Source organism: Lepisosteus platostomus, chromosome 25 (assembly GCF_059453375.1).
Source record: "Lepisosteus platostomus isolate fLepPlt1 chromosome 25, fLepPlt1.hap1, whole genome shotgun sequence".
NCBI lineage: Eukaryota > Metazoa > Chordata > Actinopteri > Semionotiformes > Lepisosteidae > Lepisosteus > Lepisosteus platostomus.
The window spans coordinates 5,602,854-5,621,776 of record NC_142635.1 but is presented as its reverse complement, the minus strand read 5'-3'; the positions used below and the strand labels follow the sequence as shown (position 1 = coordinate 5,621,776).

Here is an 18,923-nt window from a genome sequence, read left to right as displayed (position 1 = left end):
CATCCTTGTACTGTCTAAGTCGCGCTACTGTTCATCCATCATAGGGACCAAAATAACAATGTGAAGTTGAGATTTATTGACTTTAATAAACAAAAAAAACGTGTTTAGTAAATATCAGACATTGTTAAGTGCGGACGCTAAAAATCTACCTAAAACGTGTCGTGATTGGAGGGCGGAGGACCCAATCACCCTTCAGAGAACTGCTTGTACAGCGCTTCCGATTGCTCGTCTGGGAAGTTCGGTACGAAATGAACCTGCAGGATCTCGGAGAAGCCCTCGGAGAGCGTGGGAGCAACAAACTTGCTCCTGGAAGGGGAGAGAGAGCTCGGTTAATCCCAGCACATACGGTACAGGGAGACGCTAGGACCGGCGGAGAAACTCACTTGTAGCTGTTGAAAACCATGTCGTTGACCGTGGCGTGAGTATTCCCAGAGGGATTCATCTCCCGGATCTGTGAGAAAGAGGGAGAAATCGGATGGAAGGCATTCATACGAGACGTGGCAACTTCCTGACTGTTTATGTGAAATGTGAAATTTGGCCACAGAGCTACAATGCAAGATGGCAGACAGTCCACTGAAGACCAGTGAAAAAAGAAAACACTGACCACGCTCGGATTACCGGGATCACCCAGATCAGGAGCAGACGGCCCTGGGGGTGCCGGGTGCTACTGGCAGCCAGGCCCTGCGCTGCCCTGCTCTGTATTTCAGAGCTATTCTCTCTGGGCCAAAACATCAACTGTCACTAAAAAAGGAGGTGATGCATGATCAAGTCGGAGGGAAAAGATATACAAAAGCAAGCAAGGTCATTTCCTAAAAGGGCCCTGCGTGATTCTGCAACAAAGAGCACCCCAGCACACCTCAAGGACAGGTGAAGGCTGAGATCCGTGTGTCAATGGAGATAAAAAATATTCGAATGATTCAGGAGAAAGCATTTACATGCCACCTCTGTGTAGGTTTGTGACTCCATGCCTCCGTGTCCACCAAACCCCATGGCAGCACATCTCTTTGCGGTCGTGATTTAATCTAACATATAATTCCAGAGGCCACACGCTGCCATGGAGAAATAGGGCTCCTGCACCATTACATCGGCTGTCTGAACCCCCCGTTTTTATCCTCAAATTGGAAATTGTCCGGCAGACCACAGCACTGATAAGCGCGGCCTGTTCTTGTCACACACAGAAATGCTCTGGATCTCACGGGCTGTAGCGATCCTGCACGCACCCATAACACCTGCTTCCTGTAGCAAGCTGGGTGACACTACCTGTTCTTCTTCATTGAGCTCCTCACATGATGCACCTCTCTCTGACGAGCGTTATCATCTGCTGAATCGAATTTCTGTGTTCGATCCTGGAATCTACAGATCACTTTATTTCTCTTTGCACTTGACATGTTTCTCCTCAAATAATAAAATGACGTATACGAGCGCAGACGAACAGGCGAAGCTACGTCAATGGCAGTATCTGCCAAAGCAGCATGGGATTGGGCAAAATATCATGCATGCGCACGCATACAGCACGTAGCACATATGTATATCGCATGTTGATTGCTATGTCGGATAAAACGGACTGTCGGATAATCGAGACTGTGCTGTATTTGTGTGTGCCCTGCGATGGACTGGTGTCCTGCCCAGGGTGTACCCTGCCTTCAGCCCGTTGCTTGCTGAGAAAGGCCCTGGCTCCCCTGTGACCTAGTTCTAGATAAAGTGGTGAGAAAATGGGCGGATGGCGGAGGGGGCAGGAATGAGGCGAACGCGTCTGCCGGGCGCAGAGCAGCCCGACCTCTGACCTCGGGATACCGACCCTGTTGTTGTGCTTTGCTTGCTCCAGCGATGCAGTGAAGAGGAAACAGCGACAGGGGACGCCCGCTCTCTGGGCCACATCGATATACCTGAGGGGCGAGAGGAAAAGGGATGAGAACACAAGCAGACAAGAACAGAACAGGGGAGGAAAGATGGAGATTAAGACAGCGACAGGAGGGAACAAGCACGAGCAGGTGTAGAAATAAATGTTAGCATGTAAGGAGCAGAGAAAGAGGGAAAACAGTGCTTTAATTTGTCAAGGCATCTGCTTTAGTATCTTAACTGCTTTTGTAGTTATCTCCGAAGTCACTTCTATAGCATGTTTCACAAGACATCATTTTAATCAACACATGCCTACTTATGCCACCTAAGATTAAAAAGAAACACAGTAATCTTGTTATATTACGTCACTGACACCACATTAAACAGAGAGGGACAGCACGGTGGCACAGTGGTGCGCGTTGCTGCCTCTCAGCAGTGGGGCTCTGGGTTCGATTGCCAGGGTGCTGTCTGTGTGGAGTCTGCATGTTCTCCCATGTTGACGTGAGTTTCCTTCAGGTGCTCCAGTTCCCTCCCACAGTCCAGTGACCGGTGGGTTAACTGGCTTCTGGTAAAACTGGCCCTAGTGTATCTGTGTGTGTGTCCTGCGATGGACTGGTGTCCCCATCCAGGGTGTACCCTGCCTTGTGCCCGCTGCTTGCTGGGACAGACTCCGGCTCCCCTGTGACCTTGTACCGGATGAAGCAGTTAGAACATGGCTGGATTGAACACTGGAAAGCTGCACCCCACGTGGAAATGAGGGCGCAGGGTCGGGGCCCCCCTCCCCCGAGAGCGCGGCCCAGAGACGGTCAGGAGAGAGAGAGAAGGGTGGAGCGGGAGGCAGAGACGGCGAGGGGGTGACGGGCAGCGAGCCGGGCAGCCTGCGGGAGGCAGAGAGACGGCGAGGGGGCGTCGGGCAGCGAGCCGGGCGGCCTGCGGGAGGCGCTCGTGGACGTCACCGTTTGCGCGACTCCGGGTCGGGGTTGGTGTTGTCCACGGCGACGCGGCGGCCCTGGCGGAGAGCGCTCTCGCAGGCAGAGACGCAGTGCTGCCAGGAGCCCAGGGTGTCCTGCGGGAGAGGTGGCAGAGAACCTCTTTAATCTCCCGCGTGGGAAGAGCAGGTCAGGACGGCTACTGGGACCGACCGGCAACGCGGATCGTTGAGCAGGTTACACAAAGAGGTGGCTCAGCTCTGATATTTTGTTGCCCCGCTGGCTGCATCAGAGTGAATGAAGCAGTCGGACGCCCTAAGCACTCTCACTGCCCTCTCCCATCAAGAAATATCGAGAAGCCCCATCCTGAAGGGGCCTGAGCCTCTGTAGTCTCTTGCGTCAGATTCAGAGACAGTTCCTTCCCACAAGCTGTCAGATTACCGAACTCTACCCCTACCGCCGACTCATACAAAGCTTTTTTCTCTTCTCACGCTGCTTGTCTGAGCTGTATGCCATTTAGCTTTGTGCTGCTGCTGTTCTGCGTTTATGTTTTGGGTGGCTCCTTTAATGTCTCGGTACCCGAGCACACATGCGAAGAAGCATTTCATTGCACTGGTGCGTAAGACAAACTTCAATCCACCGAAGTATCACGTCGAACGATCAGGTAAGGATGGCCGTTGGGACCAACTGACAACGCAGACTGTTAAGCCGGTGACCTTTTAATGCCTTGCCGCTTCTGTGTTTGGGTTTCGGCAGAGATGGCATCACTGGGCTAAAATCTTTTGCGGATATCCTGGGAGAAGGCTCGGATCATGAATTTTGCCCGGTGTAATGATGGCACCTGCTCATCGGGAACCCAAATTCCTGATCAATCCGACCTTGAGACAGGACTAAGCTCCAACTCTCTGCCAATTCGAGACAGGCAGCGTGGTGCTACAAACTACACTGATGTCTGGCTGGGAACCCCGGTGTTACTGCTGAACTGCGTCTCCTCGCGCGCCTTGCAGACAAAAGTGCCGGTGAACGACGAGATGTTTCGTTTGGGGAGGCCCCTACACACCCCTGGGGCGGACGCGGCACCGACACAGTTTCACGGCCCCCTCCACTCACCCTGTTGACGTAGGCGTAGCCCTGGGGGACGAGCCGGCTCTGGAAGAAGGTGGACTTCCCAGCTGGAGAGGAAGAGGAGGAAGGACAGAAAGCAAAAAGAAGGGAGGAAATGAATGAAAGAAAGGGACTGTGGAATAGGCCTGAATACTGTAGCTTGTCCTTCACAAAGACATAAAAATATATCAAATGTGCAACTCACTGCTACATAGAATGTCACTTGGACTTTTAAAAATGTGCCCGGTAATTATTTCCTTAGTTACTAAATTATTCAAATTCCTGAAAATGAAAAATGAATTCAAATTCATTCCATGAGACTTGTTTATCTCCGTCTCTCATCGAGCTGTGTCCCTGTCGGTCTCTCCCCTTTCTCACATTCAGTCTTGCTCCCCTGAGCTTTCTCTCCTTGCCAGGCCAGTCCTCTCTGGAGGAGCTCTGCCCAGAGTTGATCTGCAGATTAAAGACGCCGCGAGCAGTAGAGAGCGTGCAGACTCACAGGCAGGGTAGCCCACGGCGACGATGACTTCCTGCTTTGTGGAGGTCAGGGAGGCGTCGGGGGGGCTGAACAGAGGGGCACCGGGGTCGCACTTCCTCTGGGGAAGGGGGGTAATAAAACACTCATGACTAAACAATAATTTCACACTGCACCACCACACAGAGGGACAGGGGAGTTCATGGCAACACATTGACTGACATACAGTACAGCAGCGTTGATCTCTGAGCCACCTAGCTCATTGTTTTTTTTCAGCAGCCACAGGTTCAAGCATCTCTTCCAGGAGCTTCTTGAAAGAAGCCAGGGGACCGGCACCAGCAACGTGGCTGGGCAGCTTGTTCCACACCCCCACCACCGTCTGGGTAAAGTGGTGCCTCCTGTCCCGACTGCGGAGGATCCCATCCAGCCGTGTCTTGAATATGAAGCTGTACTCAAGTACAGGCTTTAACAACAAGGCTCTCGGCAGCTTGTTCCACACTCCCACCCCCCTTTGTGGAAAGGGTTCACTCCTGTTCCCAGTTTCAAATGCACTTCCGCAAAGTTCCCACTTGTGTCACTAGTGTAACATAAAATTGAACACTATTGCAATCTGAGGAATCTGGATACTTGAATGAGGTACCTTCATAGTCCTCTCTGTTCAAGACTCAGGAAGATTCAGGTCTTTTCTAGTCTTCTAGTCTAGATTCTGGTCTGGCAGCGCAAAATATTCCTTTAAGCCCAGGACACACCCAAACAGATTCTAGAGCAGCAATATCTTTTTTTGTATTTTGGTGACCAAAACTGGACACAGTACTCTGAATAATACTCCTATACAATACTGCATTGCACAATTTTCCAATAAAATTGTATTTATATAGCACAAAGTACGTTAGCTCGAATGTAAGCTAGAAGAGGTAAATGTCTACATTAACATATCTTTCTGATGCGTAACTACATTAAACTTCATCTGCAAGGCTTGGGTAAAACCTTTTGAAATGTTTTGCTGCTTCTACAGTGTTTGCTAATGCATCATCTGAGACCCTGACTAATTCGCCAGCTGTCCCAGCATCTAGACTACTGATGAAAATGAGGAAGTGTCCCAAAACAGACACCACTAATTACATGCCCTGCATCGGAGCATTCAGTCCTCATCTCCTACACATGACCCCTCTGTTTCCTGTACATTAAGCAATGACAAACTCCAGACACACAAAACATAAAAGGCAGGCAGGCAGGGTTAGTACTGTTCCTTACTGGGTCAAATGTGGGTAAACTGAAGGGGGCGCTCTTCCATCCTAGGAAGAACTCCTCTGGTGTATGAAACCGCAGTCCTGCATTGAGAGCAAACTTTCACACAAAAAATATGTTGAGGTGTTAAAATACACGCCGTACATTTTAGGACCAATCATCCATCCGTTTTTTACACTGACAGCTCCGCGCTGCAACTGTATTGTCAGGGGAAATAATGTCCCCCCCCCGTTCAGTTTTGTCTCTTTTTACAGCTTGCAATCTCAACATGTGGAAATCAAAATGGACAGCAGCCGGAGAGAGGCGATCCCTGAGGCGGGAAGAGGGGCTGAAGAAAGGATGCAGGGCAGAATGGCCCGGCCTCGCAGGAGATCGACACAGAAAGAGCCTCACCAGTCTGTCGCTGCAGGAGAAATCTTTCTTCTTCCTGTCAGGAGCCCAGTTGGCCGGCCGGCCTGCTGCGTCTGAGAAAGAACAGGGCTTAAAATACTCGGAGCTACTATTAAATCTGAAGAGATGGACGGCTTGATTGAACATGAGCCCCGTACAACACAGGCACGCTGGACAGGTTAAGGACAGACCAAAGAGCATGAATGCTGCCCTCAGGCACAGGAGAAAAAAAGAGAGGATGGGCAAGCAAGGAGACCACACTCTGTGCACCTAATAGTCACTGTTTCAATGAAACAGTCCAACATGAGAGTGTAGAGACCTGCCATCACACAGACAGACATGAGAGTGTAGAGACCTGCCATCACACAGACAGACATGAGAGTGTAGAGACCTGCCATCACACAGACAGACATGAGAGTGTAGAGACCTGCCATCACACAGACAGACATGAGAGTGTAGAGACCTGCCATCACACAGACAGACATGAGAGTTTAGAGACCTGCCATCACACAGACAGACATGAGAGTGTAGAGACCTGCCATCACACAGACAGACATGAGTGTAGAGACCTGCCATCACACAGACAGACATGAGAGTGTAGAGACCTGCCATCACACAGACAGACATGAGAGTGTAGAGACCTGCCATCACACAGACAGACATGAGATTGTAGAGACCTGCCATCACACAGAGAGACATGAGAGTGTAGAGACCTGCCATCACACAGACAGACATGAGAGTGTAGAGACCTGCCATCACACAGAGAGACATGAGAGTGTAGAGACCTGCCATCACACAGACAGACATGAGAGTGTAGAGACCTGCCATCACACAGACAGACATGAGAGTGTAGAGACCTGCCATCACACAGATAGACATGAGAGTGTAGAGACCTGCCATCACACAGAGAGACATGAGAGTGTAGAGACCTGCCATCACACAGACAGACATGAGAGTGTAGAGACCTGCCATCACACAGACAGAAGCACAGACAGACATACATGGATGTTTCAATGAAACAGTTCATGCATGTGCAGATGCACACAGGTACAGGCAGACAGCAGCATTGGGATCAGACTCACCCCCAACATAAAAGCTCTGGGACACGTCCACTGTGACACCATCGTTAGCCTGGGCAGACGGAGACAGCCCACTGGTTAGAGAACAGTCACCCTCTTGATGAGGTTCTTAATAACAGGGCACTAATAAGAAAAAGGATTCAATACCTTCTTCTCGTATTCGGTTTGTTGGGTGTTTAATACTGCAGGAGGTAGGAATCTGCAGCAGGAGAAGATGTCGAAGCCCAGGTGCAAGACTCAGAGCACTTTTAGATATTATTAAGTATAATATCTAATTTAATATAGTATAATCTGATTATATATAATATATACATCACATATATAATATTATAATATAGAATTACAATCTAATTATCTAATTATACTGATCTAATTAGAATATAGTATGATCTAATATAATATTATTGTTAAGATTCTGATATTATTAAGATATTACTGCAGTAGCAAGCTGCACACACAAACGAAGGGCACACGCCTCCCAGCCGAAATACAGAAGAGTAAAAGGCTGGCGAGTCGGTGCTGTGAAAGGAAAATAAAAAACAGGGAAAAAATTTATCTCACAAGCCAAACCAGAAAGAAACGGGGAAAAAATCTCAATGTAAATGATGATTCTGAATTGTTGCTCCAGGGAATAAGAGATGGAAGAGAACAGAAATATTTGTTTTTTGAGTAAGAGAAAGGCGAACAACGGAGAGAAGCTCTAATGACGGAGCAACGATTCAGTGGTCTGACTCAAATAAGGGAACCGATCAGAGCGATTTGGAAATAGATCGGGAGCCTGATTGAACAACTGAAGGCCTAACTGACGTCTGGTTTGAATGACGGGTTGAGAGCTCGCAGGGATGCCGGACACAAGTCAGTCCCGGTCCAGGCATGATGCTAAAATGTTACGCTGAAGTGCATACAAGCGCAGAACACTTCAGTGTCTAATAATCGAGGTACTCAAAAGGGTTTAGACGAGCAAACAACAAACCCCATAAAAGACCTGTTCCTTTGCATACTTCATAATACATCGATTTCAGAGATCTGCACAGAAACTACTGTCATATGGGCCTGTCTAGTGTTACAGCTCATGTGCTAGACCATTCGAGATTATCATGGCCTCCTAATAACCCCCCTCTCTGAACTGGCTTCATCACTCTGCTCTCCTCCCCACTGAGAGCTGGTGTGTGGGGAGAGGACTGGAGCAGCATCCAGGTGGGGCTGCACACTGGTGGGGGTGGAGGGGATCCCCATGACCTGTAAAGAGCTTTGAGTGGAGTGTCCAGAAAAGCGCTATTGAAGTGTGATGAATTATTATTATTATTATTATTATTATTATGCTTTCTGGAAGTTAAATAAAAAGTTATGTTAAAAGAATGATAAGTGAAATGTTTCTGTGACATCATCAGTAAAATGCGAAGGCCTGGACTGTCAAGAGGAAACGGGTCACACTGTGAATTCGTGACCGCACGTCCAGACACCTGAATCTAGGGGCGAATACCTTAACCTAAAACACGAGCTGACTCAGGGTACTGACACACGGACTCTCATTCCGGTCGGCTGCATCCTCACCTTTCCACAGAGGTGATCCCACATTCCCAGCACCGGTTTCCTGAAGATCCCCGATCCCGTCGCCACGAAAACCTGGAAAACGGGACAACAGGCCGATGGGTGCCGGAGAGATGCCTGAAGGAGGTGGCAGGACACGCAGGGTGGATGGAAATGACTCTCCTGCTGTCCCGCTGCAGGGCGGCTCGATCCGTTCCAGGACTTAGAGGCAGCAGGCGACATTGTGAACTCAGCAACTTACGCTGCAGTATATCCGATTTGGAACAGCCACTTGTTTTAGCACGTGGAATCAGCACTTTCATGTTTTGCCTCTCTGGCAGTGACTTCTTATATAGCGCTTTTCTGGACTCTCCACTCAAAGCTCTTTACAGGTCGTGGGGATCCCCTCCACCCCCACCAGTGTGCAGCCCCACCTGGATGATGCTCCAGTCCTCTCCCCACACACCAGCTCTCAGGGTTTTCACACACTGGTGGTGGTGGACCTGTCAAGTGCTTTGGAGTGGAGTGTCCAGAAAAGCAAGGAATGCTAACAATAATAATATGACTTTGGAAGGTGTTTAGAACTGGAATCCGAGCGTTTAGCCCACCTGCACGGGGAGGCCCAGCTCCTTGACCACAGCCTCCACCTTGGCCTTGAACACCTCGGGCCTGAGCTTCCCCCGGGCGATCCCCAGCTGGTTGGTGAAGAACACCACCTGGCAGAGAGGGGCAGGAGGGCAGACACAGAGTAACTCACTCATATCACAATCCAGGAGGCCACGGGGAACAAGCTGGAGAGTTTTCAAAGCCCCCCCCCCCTGCTTTCCTGCAGTTACTGCCTCAAAGGCATCTGGCACCATATAATATCACTTTATTATTAGCCCTATACAGTTTCTTGCATGAGGAATTTGTCTCTTCCCAGACCCCAGCTTGCTCTCCATGAGACACACAGACAGGGAGAGAAGCTGGGGGTCAGAGCGCAGGGTCAGCCATTTATACGGGGCCCCTGGAGCAGTTGGGGTTAAGGGAGCCCAACGGAGTAGGATTCCTCTGCCGGCCGTGGGATTTGAACCGGCAACCTTCCAGCCACAGGGGCAGATCCTGAGCCACAGAGTCACCGCTCTGCTCCGTATTCTGACCGTTACACTCTCTTCCAATGACTTGCAGCGAATGTTCACTTCAAACCACCAGGCGAGACGCACTTTGTGCTAACGTCATCGAAAGCAGGCACGGAATTACCCACAAGCAAAACGTCCATATGGGACTCCTGAAAATGTCGGCGCTGGAGCCCAGGACACAGTGGGTTTTGTCTGCACTGCCGGCTCTGCGGGGAGAGGTTTCACACACCCCCGGGGCAGAGCTCTCACCTTGTACCCTTCCTTCAGGAGGCGTGTCAACCTGGGCGGGACCTCGGGGTACAGAACCCTAACAGAAACACAAACCGACAGGTTTGCCGTACGAACACAGGTTAAAAGACAAAGACGAGAGCTACAGCGATCAAACGGGATTGCGACAGCCGGAATCTGAATAACGGAGGAATAAATGATTCGTGAGGCAAGTCGGTAAAACCACCAGGGGTGGTAAAGACAAGACTGACCTGAGTTTTTAAAACGAATCATTTCCGTTTTAATTGCTTGAACACAGAGATGAGGGCAGCAAAGATCTGTAAACCCTAAAAAAATAAACTCTTTTAAAGAAAGAGCCGAACCGAAGGACTCTGGGGCGAACCAATTGTTTTTACTGATGACTGACGCTACTTGGGAAAAAAGAAGAGATTTTTGAGATTGAAGGCTTTATATTAAAGGTTGCCTGGGCAGGCTTACAGCTGCAGTTCATCACACCTGACAGGACGCTTCAGTCAAAGAGTGAGAGAGCAGAGACACACAGGCAAAACACGGATACAGACCGATGTGAAATCGTACCTCCAGTCATCGGGGCTGGTCGGAAACACTTTCCCAGACCTCGTGGTGATGATGGTACCGTCAATGTCGAACCCTGCAATCTGGCAACAGCGAAGAGTGAGAGAATGGCTCTTCTCAGACAGACAACACAGAATCGAACCCGTGACCCGAGGACGTTGCACGGGAACTCATGAAGAAAACGCAAGGGTCAGTCCCGTTTGCCGTCACGTGATTTCAGTGTATCAGGTAAAAGTCTAGAAAGGAATTAAGAGCGCTAAAACAGATTCTGCATGTTTATTACTAAACCAGCCTTTTTCACAGCTGAGCAGACAATATATTTAGCTGTTTCCACTGAAACACTACTGTTATTTGAGCACGTGTGTATTTATGCGCATGACAATGAATAGATACAGGATACATACAGTACATGTACTCACGCATGATGTGTGCTCTGGGTATGAAGGTATAGCTCTGGAGACTTAAAGAGTTTGAGCTTGAGTGGGAGGTCTTGTGTGGGTATGTATCTGTGTTTTTGGGGGGGGTTGTTTCATGCTTGTTTGTCTTTCGGCAGGGGTGGGGTTAGAGTTAGCATTGCGGATTGGATGGAAAAGTAGTAATAACATCTGTTTCATTATAATAATTACATCACTTTATTAACCCTTTACAATTTCTTGCATTAGGAATGATCTTTTCGCAGACCCCAGCTTGCTCTCCATGAGTCACACAGACAGGGAGAGAAGCTGGGGGTCAGAGCGCAGGGGCAGCCATTTATACGGCGCCCCTGGAGCAGTTGGGGTGAAGGACCTCGCTCAGGGGCCCAACAGAGTGGGATTCCTCTGCCGGCCGCGGGATTTGAACCGGCAACCTTCCAGCCACAGGCGGGGATCCTGAGCCGCAGAGCCCCCGCTCCGCCCCAGTAATCACTGTAAGAAAGAAGGAGGGGGGCTCTTACCTTGGCGCTGGCGGGGACCCCGGCAGAGGTGAACAGCAAGAGTTTGCCCACCTCCTCCCAGCGGCTCCTGGGGCAGGGGGAGACACTGGGGGACTGCCCTGGGGCAGCCCGGGGGACCCCCGTGGCCGCGTGGGCGGCCTCGGCCGTCTCCTGCAGCTGCCTCAGCTTCTGCATGACCAGCTCTTCGCTGTCCTCCTCCTCCTCCTTCTCCTCCCTGCTCAGAGAGCCCTCCTTGCGCCTCCGTTTCCCTGCGGGCACCTCAACAGCACTGCTGCCAGCCTGATGGGGGAAGGGGAAAGAGATGAACAGCCACGCCGGCAGAAGTGAACAGCAAGAGTTTGCCCACCTCCTCCCAGCGGCTCCTGGGGCAGGGGCCCAGGAGCGCACTGGGAGACACGTCAACCGACTGCTTGACCGCACGCCGCTGCACGGGAGTTTTAACCTTGGGGTTTGCCATTTATACAGCACCCCTGGAGCAGTTGGGGTTAAGGGCCTCGCTCAGGGGCCCAACGGAGTAGGATTCCTCTGCCGGCCGCGGGATTTGAACCGGCAACCTTCCAGCCACAGGCGCAGATCCCGAGCCACAGAGGCACCACTCCGCCACCAGCGCCGATTCAGGAACACACAACAGCAGGCCCCAGCTGCTTCACCGCACCTGTTTAGGAGGAGAGCCGAAAAAGTCCAGGATGCTGCGTTTGGGACCCGATGCCGGCGCCTTCCTCTGCCTCTTCGCTGGGGGGGAAGTGGGGACCGACCTCCTTCCGTTCTGGGCGTCCGAGAAGGAGACTCTGAAGGGGTGTCTCCCGTTCACCAGGAAGAGAGTGTCCCGCTCGGTCAAACAGCCCGACTGGCCTCTGCCCAGGGCAGCGGAGCCCAGGGAGGAAGGGTTGGGTCCCAGCTGAGAGGAGAGAGAGATCTGTCAGCCCGGCTATCAGACAATCAGTTCAGGAAAAGAAGACAAAATGACCCGATAGGTACGCTCACCACGCATGCTCAGTGGGGAGGAGAGCAGAGTGATGACGCCAGTTCAGAGATGGGGATTATTAGGAGGCCATGACTGGTAAAGGCCAGGGGGAAATTTGGCCAGGACACCGGGGTAACACCCCGACTCTTTTCTGGGATTTTTAATGACCACAGAGAGTCAGGACCTCGGTTTTACGTCTCATCAGATGGATGGCGCCTTTTTTACAGTACAGTGTCCCCGTCACTATACTGGGGCATCAGGACCCACACAGACCGCAGGGTGAGCGCCCCCTACTGGCCCCACTAACACCTCTTCCAGCAGCAGCCTCAGCTTTCCCAGGAGTCTCCCATCCAGGTACTGGCCAGACTCACACCTGCTGAGCTCCAGTGGGGCTGCCAGCTGGGAGCTGCAGGTTGATATAAACTGTTAAAACTGTTCAACCTGAAAGGTCTAATGTTGCCCTATTCTTCTTTACAAATGGAAACAAAAGCTTAAACCATCCACCCATTTTCTAACCACTTCCAGTACTGAGCCACAGACTATAACAGCAAGCAACAGGTGCAAGGTGGGGTACACCATGAACGGGACAACAGTCCATCACAGAACACACACACACCCTGGACAGGACACCAGTCCACCACAGGACGGACACACACACACACCCTGACAGGACACCAGTCCACCACAGGACGGACACACACACACCCTGACAGGACACCAGTCCACCACAGGACGGACACACACACACCCTGGACAGGACACCAGTCCACCACAGGACGGACACACACACACCCTGGACAGGACACCAGTCCATCACAGGACAGACAAACAGAAACACACATCCTCACACCAGGGACAATTTCCGCAGTTACTCCCCCACAGCCCTGGATTGGATGAAGAGTTAGAAAACAAGTGGAAGGAGACAGGGTGACTTTCCTGGAGCTCATCTATCACGCCAGTCAGGGAACAGCTGCACCTTCAGCAAGCCCGCGGACAGGAAAAAAGCAGGATGATGTTCCCACCCTGAAAACCTAGATGAGGCATCAATATGAAACGGTATCTGATAAGGTCAATGGGATTAACCCGCAGGTCGTACAGTTAGCTGGGTACTGAAGCTGCACAGCATGAGAGCTGCATGGTTAGGGATGCACTGACAGCACAACCAGCAGAAGAAGGGACAGAGACGAGCCCACAAAAACAACAGAGTCATTTCAGCGCCACACAGCAAGTGATTCAGCAGTGAGAACTGAAAACGGACACATATTTTCACAGGCCCCTGGACCACGTCGCCCCACCGGCTCGGCGAAATCTCAAAGAGTTCCTTCAAGATGATGCCGCGAACGTTTTGTAGAGCCAGAAGCAAAAGCAGGTCTCGACAATCGTTCGAAGAACACTGGGGCTCTTCCTCGCACCTGTATCTGCTGGGATCTAGTGCTCGGCCTACTGAGCGTTCAGGAACACTATACCTGGGTCACGGTGACAGTCCGGTCCTCGTAACAGGCCACCAGCTTCACTAGAAACAGAGGAAGAAACAGGGTTTTATACAGATGAACGTATCTGCTGCTACACCCTCAAGATAATATTAGACACAGGAGCTGGAACTTGACAAGGGAGCAGTCACTGTATTACATTCTGGAATGAGACCCCATATCCTAAAAGCAAACGTTATTTGTTTGCTTGTAGTCTAGAATTGTTGAAAAAAAAACAGCACTTTTGCTGCTTATACAGCGGTATACATTAAACCTCACTGTCAGAAGAGAGAGCAGCAGCTATTCAATGGGTGAATAAGGTACCACTCTCACAGCCCTGTGCATCACACCTCCACACTTAACATCTGCACAGCTTCAGAGCACTGATGTTGCAGCTTGTTAACGTTACAACCTGGTCCACATGTGTTGTTCCTTCTTAATAGGAAAACTCCAAATTACCACCGTTTGTGAAAGGTTGTGCACCCACACAGCAGTGTGGCCTTTGAGGCCAATCCATCAACACCTGACACCTAAGTTAGCTTAAGTGGCAAGAGAACAGATCTTGTATCACTGGACAGGCCATCTTGGCTTCGTGTTTTCAGATGTGTTCATTTCTGAAGGTGACATTTCCCCACTGGATTCTGCTTTGCGCATGGAAATATACCAACCATCCATTTTCTATCCGCTTCTTCCAATTCAGGGTCGTGAGCGATCTTTCACTCTGGAAATAAAATATAAATCCCTCAAGTATTTCAGTACCCTCAGAATTTCATTTGATCTGATCTGATTGCGCAAGTGGAAACTCAGTGTGACACCAATGGAGGTAAAACACCACAAGTCCAACAACTCTGTGAGACACAACGGGGAGGTTCCTTTTCTACGCATGACTAACACCAAACCCCGACTACTCACGACCTCTGACCTCTGACCCAAACTCACGCAACGCTCCTCCTTCCTGTCTAGACATGGCCAGTCCCACAATGCACCACTGCTATTTCAACACGAAACAGGAGAGACAACGTTCCCATTTCGTCCTGATAGGAGTAACAAAGCAACACAGAACACGAGACACAGCTGTCCAAAGTCCATTTCCATAGACCAGCCATGGTTACAATATTTACAGTTGTTGTGATGGTATGTGAAACGTACGTCAGTAGGGCAGCATGGTGTCTTATTTAGAACCTGTCAAGTCTTAAGAACACAATAATTTTGCATGAGATGGCATGGCGGCAGAGTGGTTATCATTACTGCCTCGCAGTCCTGGGGCTCTGGGTGCAATTCCTGGGGCGCTGTCTGTGTGGAGTTTGTATGTTCACCCTGTGTTCCCCTGGTGAATGAATATTGTACTGAATTAATAAGCACTGAAAATGACGCTGCCTGGTTTTGAATCATTTTAATATGGCAGAGGCAGGCATGACAACACAGAGCTCTGAGAATTAACCCACGGGCAGTTCGTGGTCTTTAATAATAAAGAAATTAAAGATCTATGCAGCCTGCACGTTCTTGTAGCTCAGATCTTTCAACGCAAAGCACTCAAGACTCAAAATCTTTTATTTGTAAGCTTTGCACTCAGAAGGTGCTCGTTAACTGCTTAACTACAGACGTTACATACAGAACAAAGACTGAAAGAACAGCCCAAATCACTGTGGAATCTACTTGTTGAATCAGAAGATCACCTTTATCGTAACGAACTCCTTGGTAAATTCAACAGCAGACCTTAACTAACTTAACCAGATCTCTTTCCACAAGCGACAGAAGCCGTGGAAACAAACCAGGCCCGTCCCACATCACGCAGCTTTACAAAAAGCTTACAGATGGAAGATAAAACCTCAGACGGATAGCTTTGGGAAGGAAACTGTAAAACTTCTCTGCACGCTCCATAACAAAAACGCGGAGTTAGACAGGAGCTTTCCATGCACTGCCGTATTACTTAGAGAACGTGGTGTTGTAGATCACAGCTCTATCTCTAATGAAAGAAGATTTAAATAGGGAAGTCATTGATGGGGAAAGAAAAGTCACTTTACTGCTAAATTAGCTACAACATATAAGCCTAGGGGGGCCGTCTCCCCTATCCCAAATGTGAGACATGGATATCAGTGCTGCAGAACCCCACAATGTCCCCCCCCCACATCTATCAATCAGGTGGGGCTGCACACTGGTGGTGGTGGAGGGGATCCCCATTACCTGTAAAGCGCTTTGAGTGGAGTGTCCAGAAAGGCGCTATATAAGTGTAAGCAATTATTATTATTATTATTATTATTATTATTATTATTATTATCAATCCCAGTTGAAGCTTTGACTCACCCTGGTGTCGGGAACACTTCTTGTCCGACACTCCTGATTCTGGCCCGCGGCCCAGTATCACTGCACGGCCGTCAGCCAGCGGGACAGCCGGGCCGCCCTCGGACTGACTGGTCAGCTCACAGTGCATCTGGGAAAGGAGAAACAGGGTGAGAGCCGCCGAAACACACCGGGAGGGAGAGCACTTCCAACCCTGAAAAACACACAAGGCATCTGCACATGGGGAGAGCCACAGAGAGATAGGGCTGAGGAAGGGGTGCTGTTCTGTGTGGAGTTTGCATGTTCTCTGTTGGTTTGCATGAGGTTTTCTCCAGGTGCTCCGGTTTCCTTCCAAAGGAATTGGCTTCAGGGAAAATCGGTCCTGGTGTGAACATTTGTGTCTGCATCTTCCCTGCAACGGGCTGGTGTCCCATCAGGGCTGTACCCAGTACCCTTTCTTACACATCATTACAGGTTTAGGTGACTGAGAAGTGTCTCTGAGATTTTCGATAAAAGTCTGTGACACTGGGCAGAGTAAACACTTCCAACCTCAATGCAGAGAGGTTGTTTGTTCAGATGTGGGGGTCCCTTGATCAGAAGCCAATGTAAAGTTGACTTTGGTATACCTAGGCACATCGTAGGTTAATGGCTGTTAATGAGCAGTACAGAAACACACAATATCAGATCACAAGAAGAAACAGGAGGAGAAGAATATTGAGAGGAGAGGAGTTAGAACTCGAAGCTTGCGCCAGGCGAGAGCCCCTACTTCATCCAAACCAAACCTGACTGGAGCTAAGTCTCTGAACCTTGTTAGAGCGAACTGTTCTGTGTTTCATGTTTCGTTGTGTGTAGTGTAGCTTGTGTCTTGCCATTGTAAGAAACAGTTGTTTAACCAAATGTGCCTGGAATATAACTCTTTTCACCAAGCTTTGCTGGAGAACAAAGACTTTGTGTGCCTCTAATTATACCAACTGCTCGGGTATATATATATAACTTACAAATTGGGGATATGACTATTTATTTTACTTATTAACTAAACCAATCAGTTAATTTCCTGATTTTCACAATTTTTAATCACCCATTTGTAACAACAACAACAACAATAATATTTCCTTACACTTATATAGAGCTTTCCTACCCACTACAGTACAAGCTGTTGACAGGTAATGGGGATCCCTTCCACCCCCACCAGTGTGTCACCCTACCTGGATGACACACCAGTACGCTCATGATTGGTAAAGACCAGGTGGAAATGTTCCCAGGACATCCCTACTTTATTTGAGAAACACCCTGGGATTTTTATTGACCAGGGACTCGGGACCTCAGTTTTATATCTCATCCGAAAGACGGCGCCATTATTACAGTATAATGTCCCCCTCACTGAACCTGAACCCTTATCTTAGTCACAAAATTAAATTAAACTATCATGGTTGGCTTCAGTTCCTAAGTAGTTTGAGGGTTGCCTTTATAATTTAAACAACTTAAAATATAATACTTTCATGTTAATATTGCGTTACATATTAGGTTATGGGAATGCTATTTTTCGAAGCCTACGTTTAAAATTTACGTTTTAAAGACGGAAAACTTCAAAAGATCAAAGTGAAATAACTTGTTTCGATGAAATATTTACGTAAGGCGCTCTAGAGGTACGAAAACCAGCAGTGTGGAGTCCCCAGGATTCAGATAAAAGCCACCTTATTTTGGCATTGTGTACATGAACCGCGAAAATACTCAACTGTCGTGTCGTTGTGTGCGAGTGTTTTACAAGATAAACTGCACTATTGTGCACCTGAATGCTTGCTTATGTAAACCTGCTGCTAACTGTAACAATAAAATAATTTCTACAAACTAAACTTTGATTTTTACTAGAAAACACTGTTCTTCATTTGCAAAGATGTGTGAAATCTTCACGATGTCCCCACTTGTCGGAAATGTTATGAGCCGATACGGACCGTTTTGCCTCTGGCAATATTTTTAGCGACACGTAATTTAGTCAACTCGCTGACCCCAGATCTGTGTCAGAAACGGCTCATAACGATGCGCTGTACTCACCTCGATCAATTCAATGATCCGAATCACGGAAAAACACAAAATAATGCGAAACGCCCCTGAGGCGAGTGAAATGGTCACCAACAGCCTATATGCAGTACTACTGGCGACTTTTTGAAAGCCAATAATGCTACTTCAGATTCTGCTCGATATGGTTAGTTTTGAACTCGCAGACATTTTCGACAAAAACAAACCAGAGTACAAATTATTGGTACTCCACAGCTACCGAAACGCCCCCCATCACCAGCTTTGTGCCGGGTCCGCCTGGAAACCTGTCCCCTCTCCTCCCCCGGCTCAGCGCAAGATGGTTCCGGCGACCCTCTGTTGGCGTTGGTATGCAGCTATCGACCCACACAGTCATTGTCAATAGCAAACTAACTTATTTACTAGTTCATTTACTCAATTTTGAACTATGTACATATGTAGAGAATACTTTATAGTTTTATGTGTTTAAATCGTGGTCCTTCCCATAGGAATTACTGTATTTGTTACTTGGACTTAAAGCAGGAGAGGCATCATTATTTTAATAATTATTCAAAATGACTATTTTATTCTGCTGTAATTTTCAAATGCTGAATGACAACCAGCAGATCCCATGTTTTTGTTGCTTTATTGAAAATTTGACAGAACTGGGGATCTTTGGAATTTTGTTTTCTCCAAACTTCGCAGAGGTCTGAAGCTCGGCAGGCTGGTACTGAATGTCATGTTTATTCA

At 48.9% G+C, this 18,923-nt stretch overlaps 1 protein-coding gene across 2 annotated transcripts; it reads right to left on the bottom strand.

Moving 5' to 3' along the window:
• Window positions 1-66: 66 nt before the first annotated feature.
• On the bottom strand, window positions 67-18,498 carry pnkp (polynucleotide kinase 3'-phosphatase). 2 transcript variants are annotated; one of them, XM_088619514.1, is made up of 18 exons: window positions 18,213-18,498; window positions 16,185-16,311; window positions 13,878-13,924; window positions 12,103-12,345; window positions 11,448-11,726; window positions 10,517-10,596; window positions 9,962-10,019; window positions 9,203-9,310; window positions 8,619-8,690; window positions 7,068-7,116; window positions 5,989-6,059; window positions 5,602-5,694; window positions 4,372-4,468; window positions 3,879-3,940; window positions 2,796-2,905; window positions 1,799-1,886; window positions 384-451; window positions 67-306 (listed from the first exon to the last, which is right to left on the bottom strand). In XM_088619514.1, exons 2-18 carry the CDS (start codon window positions 16,309-16,311, stop codon window positions 186-188), a joined length of 1,773 nt encoding a protein of 590 aa, XP_088475640.1. In that variant the 5' UTR covers window positions 18,213-18,498; the 3' UTR covers window positions 67-185. The 2 variants fall into 2 exon arrangements, with proteins under 2 accessions (XP_088475640.1, XP_088475641.1); XM_088619515.1 differs by lacking the exon at window positions 18,213-18,498 and adding an exon at window positions 14,549-14,601 and having other exon boundaries at window positions 16,185-16,313.
• Between the last annotated feature and the right edge of the window lie 425 nt (window positions 18,499-18,923).